The sequence below is a fragment of the Nylanderia fulva genome, unplaced genomic scaffold (genome assembly GCF_048542155.1).
Source record: "Nylanderia fulva isolate GAGA-0341 unplaced genomic scaffold, ASM4854215v1 Scaffold28, whole genome shotgun sequence".
Lineage (NCBI taxonomy): Eukaryota > Metazoa > Arthropoda > Insecta > Hymenoptera > Formicidae > Nylanderia > Nylanderia fulva.
In genome coordinates this window covers 2,759,103-2,777,674 of record NW_028190347.1, presented here as the reverse complement: position 1 = coordinate 2,777,674, position 18,572 = coordinate 2,759,103, and the positions used below count along the sequence as shown (strand labels likewise).

General features: G+C 25.8%; 2 protein-coding genes and 1 pseudogene across 3 annotated transcripts; 2 read left to right on the top strand and 1 right to left on the bottom strand.

Annotated features, from left to right (window-relative positions):
• Positions 1–837: 837 nt before the first annotated feature.
• LOC114937631 (3-hydroxyisobutyrate dehydrogenase, mitochondrial) lies at positions 838–4,151 on the bottom strand. The gene is made up of 7 exons (XM_029311168.2): positions 3,827–4,151; positions 3,380–3,459; positions 3,016–3,194; positions 2,783–2,904; positions 2,073–2,283; positions 1,877–2,003; positions 838–1,609 (listed from the first exon to the last, which is right to left on the bottom strand). Exons 1-7 carry the CDS (start codon positions 3,873–3,875, stop codon positions 1,427–1,429), a joined length of 951 nt encoding a protein of 316 aa, XP_029167001.1. The 5' UTR covers positions 3,876–4,151; the 3' UTR covers positions 838–1,426.
• Positions 4,152–5,801: 1,650 nt separating this feature from the next.
• Positions 5,802–11,745, top strand: LOC114937640 (Ionotropic receptor 67b). The gene is made up of 12 exons (XM_029311183.2): positions 5,802–6,175; positions 6,250–6,391; positions 6,695–6,877; positions 7,061–7,215; positions 7,422–7,518; positions 7,630–7,696; positions 7,950–8,190; positions 8,649–8,832; positions 9,081–9,168; positions 9,258–9,413; positions 9,496–9,579; positions 9,953–11,745. The coding sequence occupies exons 1-12, from the start codon at positions 6,004–6,006 to the stop codon at positions 10,298–10,300; spliced, it is 1,917 nt and encodes a 638-aa protein (XP_029167016.1). The 5' UTR covers positions 5,802–6,003; the 3' UTR covers positions 10,301–11,745.
• Positions 11,746–12,348: 603 nt separating this feature from the next.
• On the top strand, positions 12,349–18,176 carry LOC114937647 (uncharacterized; annotated as a pseudogene). The gene is made up of 9 exons (XR_014924964.1): positions 12,349–12,665; positions 13,979–14,136; positions 15,166–15,304; positions 15,489–15,582; positions 15,820–15,935; positions 16,469–16,702; positions 16,887–17,092; positions 17,570–17,638; positions 17,714–18,176. The product of XR_014924964.1 is annotated as an uncharacterized LOC114937647 (transcript).
• Positions 18,177–18,572: the final 396 nt, after the last annotated feature.

Sequence of the window (18,572 nt, the reverse complement as noted above, 5' to 3'; positions counted from 1 at the left end):
GACGACTCGTCGCGGACGGCGAGTGCTGCGTCACGTGGTATCGAGCGCGCATGCGCGGGACTCAGGCCCGACGCGAGCACTCCTGGCGCCCCGTGACAACAATTTTGTGTTGCGGCAAACACATTTTTCTAATATTTCTCACGTTTTGTGCTCATTTCTTTCTCCGTGCGAAAAGATATTACACACTGATCACAACTTTGATTATATTATTTTATCAAAGATATAAAAATCGTATGTGTTATTAACACAAAACATTTTTGAAAAAGACGATCAAAACCACATATTTAAGTTTATATTGAATTACATAAAATAGAAAATAAATATAAATGCAAATAAATAGAAAATAAATATAAAATAGAGTAATATTGTTATATTAATCGATCAAGGAATTAATAACAACGTTATTTAAACTGATCTTACAGTTAAATTATTTGCGTTTATAAATAAATAAATTATAGAAAATGTTACGAAAAAAAGGTATATACATATTTTATATCAACATATTTAATAATAATTATATTTTACCTTCTTTTCTTGAAAAGTTGATGCTTGTTCATCATTAATATTATTAAATGTAGTTTTGAAAATGCATATACGATCTTTTTTTATTGATATAGTTAAATCGGATTTGTAATAGATTAATTACCGTGTAATTTGTCCTAAAAATATTTACTGTAGAAGAGAGATTGTGTGCCAGATTTAATAAAGTTGAATAGAAATAAATACTACGTTACTCAATGTAACTAGACAAAATATCTCTATTTTACGTAAATTCGTTTTATTCTTATTTTATTATGAAATAATAAAACAATAAAATAAAAGAATAATGTAAGGAGATTTTCTATGATATATTTTTAATAATGAATAAAATTATCACTATTATTTGTTACTTATTATTGTATGAATTTGTCGAGACATTGATAATATAGTATACTAATATATCGGCCTGATTTTAAAAAAGTAATAAAATATATAATAGTTAATTTTATTTTTTCAAGTTATTATATATAAATTTCGACAATTCGCAAAGAATAAATTCAGATATTCAAATTTAAATATTTTTTAAAAAATATATTCTATCACATAACTTGATGATATTAACGCGCAGATGTTTTATCAACGTTTTGTAGAAATCATTTAGCCGATATCTATCAACTGGCGCTCTCTATAGATTGTAGAGAGAATGAAAAATAATATAGAACATAGTTATTACAGTTTAAAAAATAATTAAGAAAATTAAAATTAAAACATATCTATGTATACTTGTTAAATATAAAATACAAAATTATATAATAAAAAATATAAAATTTAAATATTTGAATTTATAATTAAATATAAAAGTTTCATTTATAAATTTCATTAATTTCTTTATGGACAATGTTTGATTTATACAGCAAGTATAATTATATAATAATTTCAAATCTTTTCAATTTTTACCTTTAAGGAATTGATAAACTACGCTAAAATCCTTATTCGAGAATCCATGAGCAATAATTGTCCTATAAATTTGATGTGCCAACGAACCAAGAGGAATAGGAGTTTGCGTCCTGGTTGCAGCAGATTGAGCTAATCCCAAATCTTTAGTCATCAGTGTTGTGCCAAAACCACCCTATATATGTATATTAACATATTATTATACTTTATACTTATCTAGTTTTTGTTTGATGTATCAATGAAATTAATTGTCGATAATTTATATTTTACATTTAAAAAAATTAAGTAATTATTTGTTGTGATAAAATTATTTTTAAAAACAAATACATTTTTTAAACTATTAATAAAACATTTCAAGGTATTATTCATATTTATCCTTAATTCCATGTCTGGAAGTCCAACTGAAAAAATAAATCACAAAAAAATTTTCATGATTGATTACCTCGTAATTTTTCGAACTGGGGACATTAGGTAAGATTCCTGGAACAGGATTGTAAAGATCAGAAGACCAGCATCTCCCCGAGCTAGAATTTACGATATTCGCTAACACTTTTGCATCTAAGCCCAGCCTAAAACATATAGAACCTGAATTAAAAAATTAAAAGTAAACAAGAAACTATATCCTGCTTCTTTCTCACTTTTGTCCAAGGTTAAATGCTTCTGCTGTACCAATCATACTAATGGCTAATAGCATATTATTACATAACTTAGCAGCTTGACCCATGCCTACATCACCACAATGAACAACTCTGGATCCCATAACTTCGAGTATAGATTGTGCGTGATCGAAATCTGTTCTTGAACCGCCAACCATAAATGTTAAAGTGCCATCCTTAGCCGCATTTACACCTGTACGATATTAATACAGTTTAATATTTAATTTTTCATGTTTCTGTGCATTTCGGACTTGTTCTAATTTTACTTATGTTTATTAATTATTTGGATTTACTGGTACAATAAAATCTATTGTATAATTTTTTGCACAAATTAGTAAAGTTTTACGAAGAAAAAAGTGTTAATTTATATTTAATAAAATAATTATATTTATAAAATAAAATATTTATATTTCCTTCTTCGGAAAAAATCAAAAATTGTTCTTGAAAATAAAAAATTTTTATTAAATTAATAAAATATTCAAAATGCAATTTAAATTTTGAACCAAATAAATCATCCTTACCACAAATAGCATGCATATTATGAATGTTAAATTTAATTTACTTTTTATGATAAAATATTTATTTTATCCCCCTACTGCAACAACTGATCCAGCGACTTGTAGTTATATTATAACCTTTTCTTGATATATTAGTCTGATATTTTATTTTATTAAAAAATCTATGAGACACACCTCCCGATACGGGACTATCTATAAATCTCAAATCATATTTCTGAGCCTGCGATGCGACTGATTGAGACACCGATGGATCCACAGTACTGCTATCTATCAGTAAAACATTCTTCTTCGCTGCGCTAAAAAATTAAAAAACTATAATTGCAAGATAAAATATGTAATACATATTATAAAAAATTTGATGTCATTGTTTCAAAAAATTTGTTTGACTGTATGCAAATTAATTTTACCTGAGTACACCGTTTTCGCCGGTGTAGACGTCGAGGACATGTTGATTGGAAGGCAACATCGAAATGATAACTTCAACTTCTTTTGACAGTTCAGCCACATTCGATGCGCTATTTGCACCTGCTTCCACTAAATTTGTCACTGCCGATTTATTCAAGTCATATACGATGAGCTTGTAACTCTAATAAAATAAAAAAATTCGTTAAAAATAAAATATCTTTCCATTAAAATTTTTTTTCCTTATAAAAACTTTTGTCCATTTAATAAAATACTAATTCCTCGAGTGTATAATTTTATAATAAATAATTTTATTGTTTACCTTCCTCAACAGTGTATAATTTTATAATAAATAATTTTATTATTTACCTTCTTCAACAGATTTTTTGCCATATGACCACCCATGTTCCCCAATCCGACGAATCCAATTTTTGAATAACGTCTTGCTACTAAATAGATATTAGAATTTTAACATATATATAATATAGGAATTATTTTCAAATCATCAGTTTAATGATTTAAGTCTTTAACATTAGAATAACTGAGAAAGCTAATAGTTCAAAACAATTTTTCTATATCTTTTGTATAAATCATAAAGAAATAAAATAAAAATTTCTTTCGCTAAAAGTTTCTCATGTTCATATAAATATATATATAGATTTCACTGTTGAGATACATATACATATGCTTAATGTAAACATAATCGGATATAATGGTAAACATGTTTTTCTGAAATTTCTATCTAACACAAGTTTTATTAAAAGAAGATTAAAAGATTGATTTTTGGGCAAAATCAATCTAAAATAATCGACTTACCTGTTGTCGCCATAAAACTGGTAAATGATCTTGTTATACAAACACTCATTTTAAAAACTTATTGCCAGAGATTGTTGTAAAGCCAAGATACTGATTCGCATGAGATTCGTGTCAGTCGATTTTACGTATTATTTAAATGTATATAAAAGCTGTTTTTGCCACACATGTATTCATTATTATATTATATATATTTTGTGCAAATTAAATAGTTGATTGACACTTTAACGTAAACAAAATTGAAAAAAGAGTACATCACATAATACAAGAGAACTGACACACGTGTATAAAACTAACAGCGACATCACATCAGTATAGGGTATCAATGATTTAGCAAAAACGACATTATATAACTTGATAAGGCTTGATGACGAGAATACGGCGGGCGATTCAAATAAATTTATGAAAACTATTAAGAAAGTATGATTATACCGAGTCTCGCAAAATATTAAAACACAATCTTAATATAAAAACATTTAAAAAACTACAAAGTACATATTAAAATAAAAAATATAACCGTAAAGTAAGATAATATTTTAAAAAATAATTTTTTTCTAAAATATGTTGCAAATTAAATAAAAAAATTTCTGATCAGTTCTAACTATAGACTCGTATAATTTTGCAATCATTAATTTATGACCATTATAGCGATTAAGATCACACGCGATGGTTAGTATATTGCACGTACATATGTATATGTACAAGTATAAACATATAAGATATCGCTCTTTCATCATTACATTGAACCATTTTTTTAGATATATGCATTAAGTAATAAACGTCACCTTGCATGTCATTTTCTATCGTTCTAAGCGATCGTTTTATAGCCCATGAGAGGGTTCTGTTAATATTATCCTATAATTCTTTCCTCTTCTCGCACGACTATAACAATGAAATAACATTAAATATAATAAAAAATTATTCTTTTTAACAAAAAAATTGTGTGGAATAACACAATTTTCTTAAAAAAGAGAAAAAAAGATTAGTAAAAAATCTGATATGTAAATGAGTTTGTATCATGTCAAACAAGGTTACACGTGTCTTTAAAATATCTGATATTATATATACATATATGCGTAGATGTGAGTCCATAGAGTTCAAACTTTACTCAATATTTAAATCTGACGATTAAATTATCTGTTTAAAATATCAAAGATTTAAATCAATTTATATATGAGTAAATGCAATATTTAATCAATAATAACAACAAAATTCAATATTTAATAGCATATAAGTGTATTATCGTAAATTTAAAATGTTATGTTTAATTAAAGAGAAATGCACTGCGCGAATTTGTTACGTATCATTTTTATCGCTGTATGTTGATAAATGATGAATATGTTTTTAAATATTTTCACATAGATCGATACCATCAAGGTCGCGCTACGATAACAGGATATTAGATCATCATTGTTCGAGATAACAATGATTAATTCACATTTCCTTATTGGCGTTAGAAAGTATGTCATCACTAATATTTTATGGGCTGGCAATTAAGTGATGTACATAATTGCGTTTACGTTGCCTTACTCGACCCGCCCGTTTCACATAATTATATGTCAACCATGTTGTTCGTAACATGTTTATTTAAGTTTGCTATCAGAATAGTTATCTGCTATCCTTAAAACTGCATTTCCCCGGTATTTCAGTCCTACGTAAGGCTATGTGAACTGCATCTCGTCTATCAGTATAGTGTAATGCAACTTGCATTTAATATTCGTATGCAGTTTTGTTTAAAATTATAATCTGCCAAATTGCCTCTTATTCTCCTATTAGATCTACGTGTTATATTTTAATTAAGTGCAACGAGTTGATAAACACAAATTTTCGATATTATGGAGAATGTGACGATGTGAAAGAAACTCATGTAAATTCAGAGACATCAATTAATTTAACAAATTAGAATTATTAATAACTTAACATCAATATACCTTATATATATAATAATAAGTCTTATACATATGTAAAAGAATCCTATGTGACTATACTTATTATATGATCAATAGTACGCGTTTAATTATTTTGACATACGCACTTGCATATATACGTTTAACTTCAAGATATGTATTCGTTCTTTTTTTAATGCCTTATATTATTATTATACCTACAGATTATCACAAATAAGATTACTGATAAAAATGTTATTACTACATTATTAATATAATTGATAATGAGTGATCATGAAAATAAATTCAGTGTTTGGTATTTTACTCATCATTACCTCAGTATTAGCTGGCAAAAAAAATATTATAAAAACTTCTCAAATGGAATCCTGGATATCAACGGGCAATTTTACGACGCTAATTAAAAGATCATTCTTTTATTCTACGTGCTGTAATATCTTTTTAAGTGGTTGGTCCTTACACAGAAATTATATACCTCGAAGAAATCATGAATATATATTGTAAGAGAACTTCATTTTGCAGAATCGATTCACAATGAAGTGCTATTCCGTCAATTTATAAATATTTATCCGTATGAATATCTACTGCGTCAAAATATGTATGAATGCCAAAGCTACTTTGTACTTGGATCGATGGATGACGAAATAGAAAAAGATATACAAAAGTAAAGCGAAACGATAGTATAAGTTTCAATTATTTTTTTAGTAATGTGTGATGAATAATAATACCCGTAAACCACGGAAAAAACTACCACAATACGAGAAACTATTGATATAATAATAATTCTTCAATAATATATGAATAATTATGAAGAATTACTGTTATATCAATAATTTTTTCATATTTTTGTAGTTTTTTTTATACGAGTATAGATAATATAATTAAATTATTGCAAACGAATTATTTGTATAATCGAATTCATTCTATTCTCTAAGATTCATAGAAAAACATATATACTCTTTGATAGAATACCCTCACATATATCAACGACAGAAATTCTCATTATTGTTAATGGTGAATTGAAAAATAATTCAAGACTTTTGAATGTTTCTTTATATGAAAATTCTAATGCAAACATCGTATCAAAATCCGGAATCTGGACTTTATCAAAAAATTACTTGAGGCCCAGATTCTTTCTAAATGTGAACAGGTAGCTATAATTTTTTTATTATACATATATTCTAAATTTTATTTTTTTTTTAATTATACATTCTAATTGAATATATTCATGTCATAAATCTCTCTACACAAAATTATTTTTTTCAAATTTATTGAATATTATACAAATATGTTATGTTTAATTGTAAGCTTTCATAATTGATACAAATTGCAGTTACGAGGACTTGACATCCGAACTCGATATAATTAATTTAAAAGGTCGAGAACTACAAGTTTGTACGTTTTATCAGCCACCCGTTTCTTATCTTTATAGAACGACCAAGAAAATAATTAATGGTATCGAAGAAGAAGTTTTCCTAACAGATAATGGTAAACCATGTTTAAAAACACATTAATTGAGAGAGAGAGAGAATAAAATTGATTAATATTATTACAATCTTAGATTTTAATTATTATTAAAATTAATAAAATTAATTAAAGCTAAAATGAAATAATTAATGAAAATTGTAAATTATTGCAAAAGTACAAAAAGCGATCGTGGCAATAACAATAACAATAGATTCTCTATTATACAGACAAAGAAATGGATGGGATAGAAATACAAATATTTCTGCTTATAGCGGAAAAGTTGAATTTTACTTGGACACTAAGAAAACCGCAAGGAACTTACAGGTAATTTTGGATTTTTAATTATTAATTTTAATTTGCATAAATTTCTTTATACATATATATATATATATATATAATAAATAATTAATCTTAAAAATATCAATAAATTTTTAGATACGGTCGACGTGTAAATGATACATATTGGAATGGTGGTGTCATTCAACTTTTAATGGAAAAAAAGGTAAAATTATTTATTCAAGCAGTCCAAAATATAATACAAGTATCAATTTTATACATTAATTAATAATAAGAAAAAAATGCTGTCAAATCATTTTATGCTTATAAGTTTAAATTAATAGTTTGATAAGATATAAATTTAGATTATACCGTTTAAAATTTTAATTTATTCTAAACGTGTTTTATTTTTTAAATATAAAATTCAATTAAAATATTTAATAAGTCAATTTTATGTATTTTCTTCCTCTTATACGAAGATTGATCTAGCATTCGGCAGCATCTGGTTAACGCCTAATCACAGTAATTTTGTAAACATGTCAGAACCATGGTATCAGATGTTTATGCATTTTTTGGTACCCCGACCGCGACCAATCACCAATTTCTGGGCACTCACGAGACCTTTTCCAATAGATTGTTGGCTACTTCTAATAATCTTGTTGATCGCAATGAGCATATATATGTGTACACGTGCTAGAATTGATCCAAAATTTCCGAAACGTAAGTTAAATACTCTTCATAATCATTATATGTTACTTCTAACAATTAAAAGTAAACAAATATATAATTTAAGTCGCCTTATTTTTTATAAGTTGATATTTGATATATTAAATATTCTATAAATTTCGTTAAACAATCGAGATTATTAAAAATTTTATTTTTTAAATAAAATATTAAATTATAAATATAAAATATTAACATTTCATGTATTAATACTTTATAAGAACAATCGATATAGATATAAGCGCCATCAAGTACTATATTTATGCTATTTTTAGTGATATCTTATGTACATAATTATTATCTTATTTCTTTAAAATTTTCTTGTTTTTATAAATGTAATCGCACTTTATTATTTAGATAATATTGTCTATTGAAAATAAAATATATGAAATAAGAATTTGAGAAAACGAAAAAGATTGTCATATCAATGTTAAATAAAAAATTTATTTTCTTAGGTTTTCGGAGTATTATCTGCACGATTACAGAATTAATAGGTCGTTTGTTAGGCACGTGGGTACCCAGAAACACCGCCAATGCTAGGTTCGAACTGCATTTATGGCAAACTGCAGGGGTCGTATTAGTGACCGCTTATTGTAGTAGTCTTGCAGCCAGACTCGCGAGTTCAGAATACGAAAACAGGTAGCAACAATATATATTTTATTTTTAAATTTTAAAAATAGTTCAAACATTAAAATTTACTTATAATGCATTTTTATCAATTATACATATATAAAAATAAGTTTGATAAAAAATTACAGTTAAAATCTCAACTACCCTCGTAATTTAAATAAAAAATTATTTTAATCATTTATCATTGATTTTTTTTTATTATTCATTAAGCTATATTTAATTCTAAGAAAAATATATAAATCATGTTCTGTTTCTAGAATCGACACAGTATATCAATTTCTCGAAGCAAATTTAACATGGAGTCGAAAAGTAGAACCAAATTATTACGACTACTTCGATATGAATGTACGTAGAATTTATATTTGTGCAAATGAGCATTAATTTTTACTGCTGACGTGATGAACGTATTTATACATATATACATATATCATCAGGATCCTTATTCAAGTCAATTACCGAAAAAATACGTAACTATAAAGGATCCTAAAATGTTACAAACATTAATCAAGAAGGGTAATTATGCAATTATCGGAAAAATTATAGGATCGATCTTCTTTCCTGAAGATCAAATTTCTAACGAGGATCTTAAAGTAAGATGTAAAAAAAAAGAGTACATTTATTTGAAAATATTAAAATACAACACGCTAAAATTAATTAAATTATTTTTATAAGAACTATAGATTGATGAAGCAAATGATAGGCAACTATTACTCAGCTTTTGCAGTCCAACCATGGCTATTACGACCGGTTGACAAGGTAATATGTAATATGAAAATCGTATTCGTAAACACATATCATAATGTATCATAAATGTTTGACAAATAAAAATACATTTGCAATTTTTGCTAAAATTAAATTAAAATTAAATTAAATTTATACACACAATAGAATTTTTACGAGATTATCAATCGACTTCAAATATATTCTTACAATTAAAAACATTTCGTTCTATAAACAGAAAAAAGATATATATTACATATAAACATTTATTGAGAGAGAATATTTAAATAAATTAATGAGACAGAGAAAGAGAGAGACAGAAATTATTTTAATACATAATATACTTTCTAATAATATCTCAAATATTGCTGTTATAAATGATACATTGGAATATTTTATTCTTCTATAGATTATAGCATGGTTGAGAGAGTCAGGCATTACTTATTTTCATCTAAATGATGTCCTTCATCGAAAAGCTAATTTCAATCTTCGCGAAGTGCTGAAAGAATATGATAATCTCGACAAAAGCGCCAGGGTCTTAGGATTAATGCCGTTAGGCGCCGGATTTACAGCGCTCATTGTGGGTCTTCTAATATCTACAATAATATATTTCTATGAATTGAAGCAAGCTGCTGGTTCGCGATCAATTCGCGAAGTTTTTCGAGAAATACAAAAGAGACGAGAGGGATATGAATTATTAGCGTATAAGAGAAAGATAAAGAGAAAGAAAAGGAGTATCGGAGAGAAATTGAGTTAATACACAGTTCGCACACACACACAAGCAATAAAAATTTTAATTTACCTGTAATCAGGTCTGTCGAATACATTGTAAATACCGAATTTGCGCAAAAATCCAAAGATAAAATTTCTTATAATTTACATCACTATTGAAGAAATAAAACAGTTGTGTTTTAATTTTTTTATGTATTTTATTTTTTTATATTTTAATTTTTTTATGTATTTTATTTAATTTGATATGGATATAACATACAATGCGAATCGAGACAACCAATCAGCAATGCGGAAATTCGGCAACAATACATGCGAGAATTGACTTTATACATGCCTTTTTTACGAATGGAAACTAGCACGCCTTTTTTAACCATTGCTTAATTGATTAATCAAATATCTAATAAACTTGTGGGATCTGTCTACATAATATATATATATATATATAAATATATATGTATATACATATAATATTTATTGTTACTATAAAAATATAGACACAGCCTACAATTTTAATCGCTTCTATTGATCACACTTTTTGCAGCTAAATTATTGGGGTATGGCCATATCCAGTTATATATATATATATATATATATATATATATGTGTGTGTACATATATATATACATATATATATCAGTGCTACATACCGACATCTGTCGCCATGCGATTTATTCGGTGCTGACTTTATTAAAGGTGTATCAATATTTAAAGACGAGCGATTAATTTAGCATTTGAATATCTTAAAAATATATTGGTTGCACAACATTTTGCTGCCAATAACCCAGTCAGAAATAAATAATCAAATCGACGTCGATTCAACGATGAATTGACGTCGATTCGACGACGAATTAACGTTGATTAAATATTATTTCTGACTGGGAAACAGATGTCGGCTTGCAAACTCATGTGATAAGCATGTAAAGCATTTGAAGGCAACAACGGTATAAATAAAAAGATTAATTTATCGCTCGCCTTTAACTTCTGCCACGTTTAATTATTAAATATACTGACCATTGTCGCCGCGCGGTTTATACAACGAGTTATATGTGAACTTCAAATATATATTATTTATCTATTTATTTTAAATATAAGTAACACAAAAATAATAATAATATACGTAATATTATAACGGGAAGCACACATTTTTGCATAGGCGCATAAACGTAAGCATAAGAATCTTGATTAGTGTATAAACGTATGCATAAGAAATTCAACCAATTGAATTTTTTCTTATGCATTTCCTTATGCGCTTATGCAAAAGTGTATATGCTCCCCGCTTAACATTCACACCTCTCGCTCACGGAAATACGAACCGACAATTATGGAAGCGGAAAAGGAGCAACAATATACGTGATACAAAACACTTCACGCGTTTCATGACTTTTTTTACATAGAATATTAAATTAAAATATATACATACACGTTAACATATGAGAGAGGAAAGGAAATATATTACAAGTAAAACATTAATTATGTATTACTATATACATATACATATGTACATATGTATGAATATATACATATGCAAAAGTGTATATATGTATATTTGATGATATAATAATTTATAATCTATTAACTCTATGATTGTTTTTGTAAAATTAATTTAGGTAGTATATAAAATATTTTTATATCTTACGAAAGATATTATTTTAATGATGTAAAAAATTGTACATTATTCTATATTGTGCGTGTACTTAAAGCTTTCTTTTTACATTTTTAATGCTTAATTAAAAATACTTAAATAAAAAATAATTATACAATTAATAAATAAATTTCTGCTCAACTGAAATTAACTGAATAAATTTTATATACATATATATATATATATATATATATATATATATATATATAATTTATTCAGTAGAAACAGCATTTCAAATGTTTGGCGAAAGATCAAGTTTGATTTTAATTACAGTTTTTACTTAATGATTATTTGCATACAAAAAAAACTTAATATTAATATAAATGTTCTGAGAAATCCAATACAATTATAAAGAAATATTGTGACGTGTTGTAATAAAAAATGTCTTATAGCTGACAATGAGTAACTATAGTAATATGCTCAATCAGGCGTATTATTAATTCTTTTCATATCCAATAAAGACACTTATCAATCCAAGTCCGAGAAAATTGCATAACTCCATTCGAGCTTCTGCAACGAATGGAAGTATATAAATACAGTGTTTCTTTATCTTTGCTAACAGAACGAATTATATTTTTATCCACATCGCACTGCGTGCGATTACTGCGATTACTGCGTGGTGAAAACACAGTGTTACTTATATTTTGGAAGAAAAAAGATCGTAACAAGTGAATCTAATTGTATGATAGTTCTAAATTACTATTAAATAGACAAAACAGTAAAATGAAGAAAAAGCATATCAATGATGGTAAGGCAAGTTTGCATAAATAATGTGTAAAGAAAATATCAAATTATAAATCACAAATGTGTCATATTGGTTATTTAATTATCGTTATTAAAAGTATAATATAAATATAAAATATAATATAATATATTTAAAGAGAGAGATATAAAATAAAAATATAAATCCAAAAATATATTAAATATTAAATATATAAAAAAAATAACGTCAACTTTTAAAATTAAGCTGATAATATAAGTTTAATAATAAACTCTTTAAAAAATTGAAGTCGCCAGTGAATAAACTTGTATTGTTTTAATAATAAAATTACTATATATGTGTACATATATGTATTGGGTTGACAAATAAGTTCGTTCGGTTTTTTTAGAGTAAAATAAAACACAATTTTTTTAATGCACAAAATAAATTTTATCAATTTTGTATTAACCATTTTTATCAATAACGTCTTGCCATTTTTTCATCAACAATGTCAATCTTGAATTAATCTCGGTCGGACGACGAGAGAGTCATTAACGTCGAAATCTCCTGACGAAAATATATTTTTATGATCTCCAACCTCTTTTGCCTTTTTTGAAGTAACAAACAAAATATAACGATAATGCATGTTATTTACTAACACTTTCACAGCTATGCAACACACAATACTGATGTTAAACAAACTGAAATTCACAGAAAAGTTATGTGAAATACACCTTTTTCAAATACGATATTTGAATTGCACAATAGCACCGAGGAAAAAAAGATTGAATCGGAATGAATTTGCACCAAACCAAAAACCGAAGGAACTTATATGTCAACCCAATATATGTATAAATATGTGTGTGTTGTATTTATATGTATTGTTAAATTCTATATATATATGTGTATTGTGTATTATATAATTAATATCTTAATTATTATTATTAATAATAATAATAATAATAATAAAATAATCATGTTTTAAAAATAATCTGATATTTTTCAAAATAATGTCAATAGAACAATGTCTTATATAAAATAAAGTATTACAAATATAAAAGGCTAATAAGAGCAGATGCAACATCAAGATTAAACAACTAATTTATTACATCTAATCCATGTATACTGATACAAACAATACAGTTAATTTAAAACTATAAAAATAGACTCGAAAATTGAAACAAATTAGGAAGCAAACGTTTCGATCCAATTTTTCGGATCTTCTTCAGCGCAGTATAAAAAGCAAAATTAAAATCAACAAAGTCTAAATGTTTTTATCGTATAAACGTCCAATAAACATATTTAAACGCCAGTTATATAAAACATTGTCATACTCATGAACTAACGTTATGTTCCATTAGTATCGTGCAAGTTTGCTAAGAACAAATACACTTCTTAGCAATTTTATTTGCGTCTTGTAAGACAAATATTTAATATTGTCATTCGACAAATTAAGTCAATTATTTTGAACTGATTATGGAATCACGAAACAGAATGAAGAAAAAACATATCAATGATGGTGAGATGTTTTAAATCAATTAAACAAAGTTTGTGTTAACTGACGCATTGACACGTTAATTTAAATTACAAACAATATAAGTTTTACAGAAAAGCATTTTATATAATCTCAAATAAATCGAACTAACAATAAGTTAATAATTGTGGCATATCTAAATGGCATTGTATGAATACATGTAATATTAATTATTAATTTAGAATAATTATGGCAGCTCAAAAGTGAAGTGCTTAGTAAAAATTAAATCAATTTAGTTATATCATAACATATTACATTTTTATATTATTATATTATATATATTATTCTTGATATCTTATTCACATATTCGAGTGTGTGTGTATATATATATATATAAAATTTTAGAACTACATTAAACATAATATATCTCAAAAAGGCACCGTAATTTCTGTTTATATACATCGATTTGCGGTCATACAATTTCTGTATACCTCTGTAGAATTCTTGTGCTGGAATGTTGTGTAGTTTATTCGTCACATTTTAGATGACTAAAAAGTCAAAATGACGTCCCTTTAATTGCGATTTCATTTTAGGTAACAAAAATGATATAATTAATAGGTCCTACATATGGAGAAAAGAGAAAATAGCTTAGAACAGTAACATGTGTGTATGGGAGTACATATGTATTTAGGTAGCTTTCTTTGCAAAAACTGTCTGACAATACTGTTCTTCTTGTAACAACTTATCATGCAATTTCTTGCAAAAACTTACATATTACTGTTCTTAGTCACCCTCCTAATTCGTTAGATTTGGCGCCTGCTGATTATTTTCTGTTTCCTAAAAATAAAATCAATTAAAGAGCTATCATTCTGATTCGATCTCATTGTCAGCCAGAAAAATATGCCTAGTAAACTATAAAACATTCTAATACAAAAATTAGACAGAGGTATTCAGAAGCTGTACAACCGTACTGTAAATTAATAATAAATTAAAATAATAACAGATAAATTGTAAAGTTATGTAAATAAATTTAAGATAAATTATTTACATACTATTATATTTTATTATTTTTAGTTCAAACTTCGACGGTAGATGAACATTTCCAATTATTATTGGAAGAAAAAAATTTTATCGATTCAAAACACATGAACAACACCTCATCAGTAACACCTGCTGATCTGCCAGATTGGTTTAATGAAAAATTATTCAAAGAGTAAGCATTTGTACATGACAAAATATTGAAGTTCTATAATCATAATTAATAATCATATAATTATATAGTATGTAATTCGCGATATAAACAAAAGAAAATATTCTTCATATTGAATGTGAGAAAGAATTATGCTGGAAAAATATTAATTATTTTATTAGAGGAAGATATAAATGTTTAATTTTAGAGCTCAACATTTTTATAATCAAAATACTATGGCGATGGCAGTATCTAGCATTATGGGACTGTTTGCCATACTAGCAATTCCAGATATATTAAAGGTATTACAATTTTATATGTTTGCATCTTATATATATAAAACATACATATACAATATACTTTTAATATTAATATTATTTATCATTTAAAATTACTATAAATAACTTTAATATTAAATAACTTTATTATTTTTAAATTAATATTTTATTATTATTAAATAGATTTAAGAAATTATTGTGGTAAAAAGAAACAATAATATATATTCTTTTATGAAATAACAAATTAAAAATTTTGTTTAGGTCCTTATATTCACCAAAAAAAGCAATATACCTCATATAGCTTTTAATAGATATATTGAAACTTTATTGCACATACACAACTTGTATACATGTGACCCAAATGATCCGGATTCCAAGTAATTTTTATTTAGTTATAGTATTTATTTAGTAGTAGTATTTTAAATAAAACTCGCTTAACAAGTATTCTCGCAGCATGCTTCATCAACTTTTATTATTTTTAGTTCAAACTTCGACGGTAGATAAACATTTCCAATTATTAGTAGAAGAAAAAAATTTTATCGAATCAAAACACATAAACAACATCTCATTAGTAACACCTGTCAAGTGAGTTTTCTTTAAACTCGCTTGACAAGTATTCTCGCAGCATGCTTCATTAACTCCGCTTATTGCAATTTGTTTAATATTTTTCCTTAAAACTTAAAAGTTCTTGTTATAATATATTTGTATTTATTAATGTTATATCTTTATTCTGTCTATTCTTTACTTTTTCTGTTTTAAAGCCATCATTGTTTTAATTGTATGATACATGTTCACTCTATTCCACATCTTAAATCGTTTACAAATATGCCATTGATCAAACACTAAAACTTTAATTGTGTAAAAAAATGTAACTGTTCACACTAATTCTTGAAATTCTGAATTTATCTAGTTGGTACAAGACAGTAAATGTAATTACCCGAAAACACCAGATCAGCAGTGAAAGATCAAAGAAGGCGTGTGTCGGAGGAATTTATCAAAAAGATATGGCATTAACGCAATTCGCTTTCCTGGGATATGTTTTTATTGCGCCTAAATCTATTGGATTGCTCAATAAACCGGAAGAAGACGAAGCGCTTAATCATTTCTGGCGTGTAGTAGGCTACATGCTAGGAATTCCCGATAGGTAATACACAATATCAAAAGATAAATTTTACTTAGAAAGACATTCGAATGTTCTTCCTTTTACTATTTTTGATATTGTATATAATATATAAAATAACTAGTAGACGTGTATTAGCTTTTTTATCGCACTTTTCTTCCAAATTTGATTAATTATTTATGGATATTATTTATTTTGTTATGGACAGATTAAATATATGTCGCAAAACCGCAGTGGAAACTCATGAATTGTGCCAAAAGATAAGCAGCGATATTTTAGTGAATTATTTAAATGAAGCTCCACCTGATTTCTACCACATAGTATCAATCATATCAAATGGATTATGGTACATTGACGTAACCTTGAATGCAGATGCTCTCCTGTCATTTATTTATCGACTACATGGTATTAAATGTTAGTATTTGAATGTAGTTTTGTTTTCATTATTTACATGAATTCTTTCGATGTGTCTATTTTTATTTTTGCTCCCTGCTTAAAAAAAAATTATTTTGAAAAAAAATAAATAAGTTATAATTTTATAAAAATTACATTCAATGTTACATGGATAATTATTTAATTGCATTCTCATTTATTATAAATTTACTTAAATTAAATAAAAATAAATATTAATATACATATCAAATAAAATCATGAATAAAATTTTTGTATAAAAATATATAACATATATTATTACGTGCTGCATATTTATATAAATAAGATTTTTATGTCATGTAACTCTTATATTGTGGCACATTACAATAAAAAATCTAAATATTTAGATTTTTAGATATATAGTGTTTTTAATTTATCTAAAGCGATAAACGTTTCGGACACTTGTCAATTTATTTTAAAAAATTTAATTTTTTGAATTAAGAATCATTTATTTTTCAGACAAAAAACCGCTTACATGGTACAGTTGGCTAAATATGAAATATCGTGATTTGACGTTTTATCTATGCTGTAAATAGTTTACTTAAATTTTTCCAATATTTTATGGTATTTTCAGTATACTGATTAACTCTTCATTTGTTTTAGTGGTACCTTATATCGGAACAGTGGTGAAAACTTATTATAACTATATGCTTATATTTACATTATGGCTAGTTCAAAAATGGCCTGTGCATGCGTGGTGGTCATTTGGGAAAGAAAATTGCCAAATTAAACTATATCCTACATATATATAGTTTTGATTTTGTCAATTTATTACATTTGTCAAAGCTATGTTCGACTTTGTGACAAATGTCATATTTCTTAATTTTCAATAATTATTATATACATATTAGTATTTCGGAAACTTGTTTGAAAATTACTTTGATGATTTTGCTAAACGCGATTGTTTGAGAGCGATCGTTTTCAAAAATAACCTTATCAGAAAGCTTGGTCGTCAAAATACAATTAAGATTAAAAATAATTCAGCATTTATTTATTTTTCGTAAAGAAACAGATAATTTTGTGATATTTAATCGCAATGGAATAAAAGAATAAGAAAACTTGAAAAGATGAGTAATATTATGATTCAACTTATTGAGGTATCATATTCACATGATTTTTAAAGAAAAGTTAGAAACACAAAATTAATTATATATATTATTATAAGTATGTATTTTTAATATTTTAAATAGTATTCTGTTAAAATTTTTATATATTTTCTTGTAAAACACTTGAAAACATTCTATAATTTTAAACAAATTAAACTAATTAAAATACTATATAATTAAGTAATTGAAATACTATATGTCATGTAGAATATCTTATTTTTTAATTTTTCTACGCGATTATCTTTAAAAATGTAGCGTAGTACTATTCCTCATTTGAATTTAATTTATTTTTTTCTCGCGATGATAAAACGTATTCTCGTTTTTAATGTGATACCTTGCGTAACAATGTTAATCAA